General features: G+C 46.1%; 1 protein-coding gene across 3 annotated transcripts in view; it reads right to left on the bottom strand.

Annotated features, from left to right (window-relative positions):
• Fan1 (FANCD2 and FANCI associated nuclease 1) overlaps nt 1-3899 on the bottom strand; it is a 31970-nt gene that overhangs the window by 6549 nt on the left and 21522 nt on the right. For all 3 annotated transcript variants that reach the window (XM_010638220.3, XM_010638221.3, XM_010638219.3), the window contains 3 exons: nt 3232-3335; nt 2512-2706; nt 1842-1970 (listed from right to left, as the gene is read on the bottom strand). In XM_010638220.3, coding sequence (XP_010636522.1) covers nt 1842-1970; nt 2512-2706; nt 3232-3335 — 428 coding nt within the window. The remainder of the gene's footprint in view (nt 1-1841; nt 1971-2511; nt 2707-3231; nt 3336-3899) is intronic.

Consider the following 3899-nt stretch of genomic DNA (forward strand, 5'->3'; position numbering starts at 1 on the left):
TTTTTTTTTTTTTTTTTTTTTTTTTTTTGGTACTGGGGCTTGAACTCAGGACCTTGTGCTTGAGAGGCAGGTGGTGGAACCACTGAGCTAAATCCCCAGCCCAAATTTTTTTAGTTTTAAACTTTCTTCAAAAGAAAAACACTGTATGAAAAGGCAAATACATCTGACAATCAAGTGAGATTTTATCTATGAAATGCAAGGTAGGTTTAACATTCAGAAATCAAGTGGTAGAGCACTCACCTAGGACATGGGTGGTTCTGGTTAGTTCCCCAGCACTTTTCTTAAAGAAAAACAGGACTCAAAAGCTGAGCCCTTTTGCAAGTCCCACCCTCCAGGCAATGCCTTAATCTGACAAAAGTACCTACAAATCACCTGCATCTAACATGGTAATAAGGAGACTAAAAAGAGGTTTCTCCTAAAATCAGGATAAGGCAAGGATCCCCAGTCCTACCACATAGTATATTATTCTACTGGAAGTTCTAGCCAGCGCACTCAAAGAAAAGAAATGTGTCAAGACTGGAGAGTATGGACACACTTTTCCTTAGAGAATCTGACTGCCAATGTAGAAAATCCAATGAAATACAAAAGAGAAAAAAAAAAGCTCCTAGAACTAATAAGTCAGTATAAAAACAAATCAATGAAAAAGAAGAGAATTCACAGAAATATAGATTGACAAACATGCAAAGGCAATTTGGTGAAGAAAGCACAGTCTTTCAACACATGCTAGAACTGGATTTCCACAAATAGTTCATTTCAATCCATACCACACTCAACATACACAAAATACCTCAAAATGCATCACAAGTACTACATGTAAAATCTAAAGCCATACAATGTTCAGAAAAAAATCAGGAAATCGAACTCAGGACCTTGCACTTGTGGGGCCACTGAACTAAATCCCTGGCCCTAGCAACTCTTTGGGACTTGAGATCAGGCAGATTGTTTTTTGTTTTTGTTGGGCTTTTGTTGTTGTTGTTTGCAGTACTGGGGAGTGAACCCAGGACCTTGCACTGTGCTACATCCCCAGTTCTTTTTTTTATTTTTTATTTTGAGACTTAAGTCACTAAGTTGCCTGAGTGAGTACTTCTGATATCTCATACCAAAAGCATAATTCATTAAAGAACACATAACTTACACAAGGTGAACTCTGTCAAAATTTAAAATTTCTGCTTTTCAAAAGACTTTTAAAACATGAAAAGAGAGGATCAGGGATTTAGCTTAGTGATGCCACCGCCTGCCTTGCAAACTCAAGGGCCTGAGTTCGATCCCCGGTACCAAAAGAAAGAAAAGAGAAGCCACAGACTGTGATGAAATAGAACCAATAAAGGTAGTTGTTTTCAATATACCTCTGTGTGTGTGTGTGTGTGTGTGTGTGTGTGTATGCGCGCGCGTGCGCGCGCATGCATGTGAACTTTAAATCTCAAGCCTCAGTAATTACAACCAACCAGTGAACAGCACAGGTGGGTACTGGGTGGGGCATGTGAGGTGCCCTAAGGCAATGGCTGAGGCGCTCACTCTAGGAGTCTGAATGCTCCTTGAGCCCCTTCTCTGTGTGCTCCTCCATGAATGTGGCCTGGACTGGTGACATATTCTGACGAGATGGACAGTCACTTCCCACAGTAAAGTCACAGGAGACCATGCCTTCTGTCTTGCTCACACACTGGCTCCCTTCACTTAGCTGCTCCCGTGAAACCAGCTGCCTCCTGGTACAAGGTCATGGGGAGGCCCCCAGGAACCCCAGTCCCCAGCCGAGCAGCTCTGAAGGGATTCAAGAGTGTGGCCTCTGACCGACCCTACTGCCAATACAATTACAAATAGGAATCCATTCTCACTCAACTGACCTTGACATGACGGCTCTGAGAGTTCCACACCACCAGGTCAGGGAGGCCCCCTCGGCAGTGTCGGAAGTCAGCAGCCAGGCGCCGGCACACACCGCTGAGGATGGGGCCCCCAAGGCAGGAGATGAGATCCTGAACACAAAATGCACGGGGAGTTAGCCACCTCCCTGAACAGGGACCAGAAGCAGGTCCCCGCGGCCCTGAGGCAGTGGACGACTCCTATCTCCTTCAGCAGGAAACGGTCCGGCAGTGCACCAGAGGCTGTTTGGTGCTTATGTGCGGGTCCAGAGCTGCTGGCTGACATCCCCACTGGCAAGCAACGGGAAATCAGTTCTCTGTGATCAGTTATCTGCATTCTGCCCAGGGTGGACATTCTGGGGAATGCAAGGAAGACAGAATGTGACAACAATGACTCACTCACAGAGGCTGGCACTTACAGGGATTCAGGGACAGAGAGTTCCTCCCTGCTAAAGCCACAGGTCAAATCGGGTGCAAAAGGTGTAACTGTGGGGTCTTTTAAATGTTGACGTTTCTGTCAGTGACATCTGCACTGGGGGACTCAGTATTATACACACACCCACACCTGTGTACTCTAATACAGTTGCCAGGGACTCCCCAAAACAGGAGGCATTGCTTCCTGCCCAGATCTTGCCGTGCAAGTGAACCGTGTTACCTGAGCTTGCTGAAGAGAGGCGAAGCGATCCCAGCTGACAAGGGAAGACACTCGGCCCTCCTGGGCCTGCCACGTGGCAGCCAACCAGGTCCGCAGGCTCTCTGCAGGGGCACTATGAATCAGTTGCAGCCTGGCTTCAAGCACAGGCCTCCTGCTGGCAAAGAAGCTGTCTGTGCACAAGTCCAGCGGGGCTGCCTGTGTGGCAAGGAGAGCAAGCTTTCACAACATGCCAGGAGCGCGCAGGCCCGCGGGGAAGTCAGTACTCAGCACCTGGAAAACGGCCCATCTGTGATGCATTCTTCTGTTGAAAGGTATATAAAGGTTACCTCGTATATGTAATGTGATATAAAGGCAATTTACTACGCTACAATTTTACAGTGATAGTTTGCAAAGGGAGCTTTCACATTCAATCAGCGGAGCTCTTAGCATTTGTGACTGTATCTGAAGGCCCTTGTGCTGGTGCATGGCTCAGGACAGGTGCTCAGTAAAAGGTGCAGCTGAAGGGACTGGTGAAAGTTCCCAATGCCCTGCTGAAGGTAAACCAGACAAAGCTTAAATTTTAACATACGTTTGTTTCAAATTCCACACATCTGATTTTAAAAGTAAAAGGTATTCTTCTTTCAATGGAACTAGTGCTGTGAGGTGTGGGGGGCCCTCAGGCCTGTGACGGGAGCCAGGCCTCGTGTGCGGTCTCCCTGCAGCACAGAGCCTCTGCCTGACCTGGTAGGCGTCTCTGAAAACGTCCGGGATCCCATCCATGAAGATCACATCCCACAGGAGGAGGCCGCACAATGTGCTGAAGGTGGACCCTTCCCCGTGAATCCCTAAGACAGAAGAACATGCGAGGGAAAGTCAGTTTTATTTATTTTTTTCAAAAATGCTACCATGACCTACTGTGTACTTAGTTTCAAGGAGATAAGGGAAATATTTTCAATTCCAAAGCAAATGCTGTTTCATGCCATTCCCAGTTCTTTTCTTAACTGTTTTTGCATACAGAAGCCTCACTGAAGGACAAAAATCTTAACAATCCTAGAAAAAGTAAAAAATTATTTTTTGGTACCAAGGAATAAATCCAGAGCCTTCACATTGTCCTATATCTCCCTCCCCTTTTTAATTTTATTTTGAGACAGTCTTGCTAAGTTGCCCAGGCTAGGCTTGAACTTGAGATCCTCCTATCTCAGCCTCTGAGAGTGCTGGAATTAGACATTTGCCACCATGCCCAGCCTCAAATAACATCTTAGGCTACAAAACAGAGGAACCTAAGGAACATTCTTTCTTAAAAAATGGTTCCCTCCTGGGCCAGCGGTTTAGCTCAATGGGTATCACACCTGCCTTGCAAATGCAAGGTCCTGAGTTTGATCCCTGGTACCAAAAAAAAAAAAAAAAAA

Source organism: Fukomys damarensis, unplaced genomic scaffold (genome assembly GCF_012274545.1).
Source record: "Fukomys damarensis isolate Sample0158 unplaced genomic scaffold, DMR_v1.0_HiC HiC_scaffold_7, whole genome shotgun sequence".
Lineage (NCBI taxonomy): Eukaryota > Metazoa > Chordata > Mammalia > Rodentia > Bathyergidae > Fukomys > Fukomys damarensis.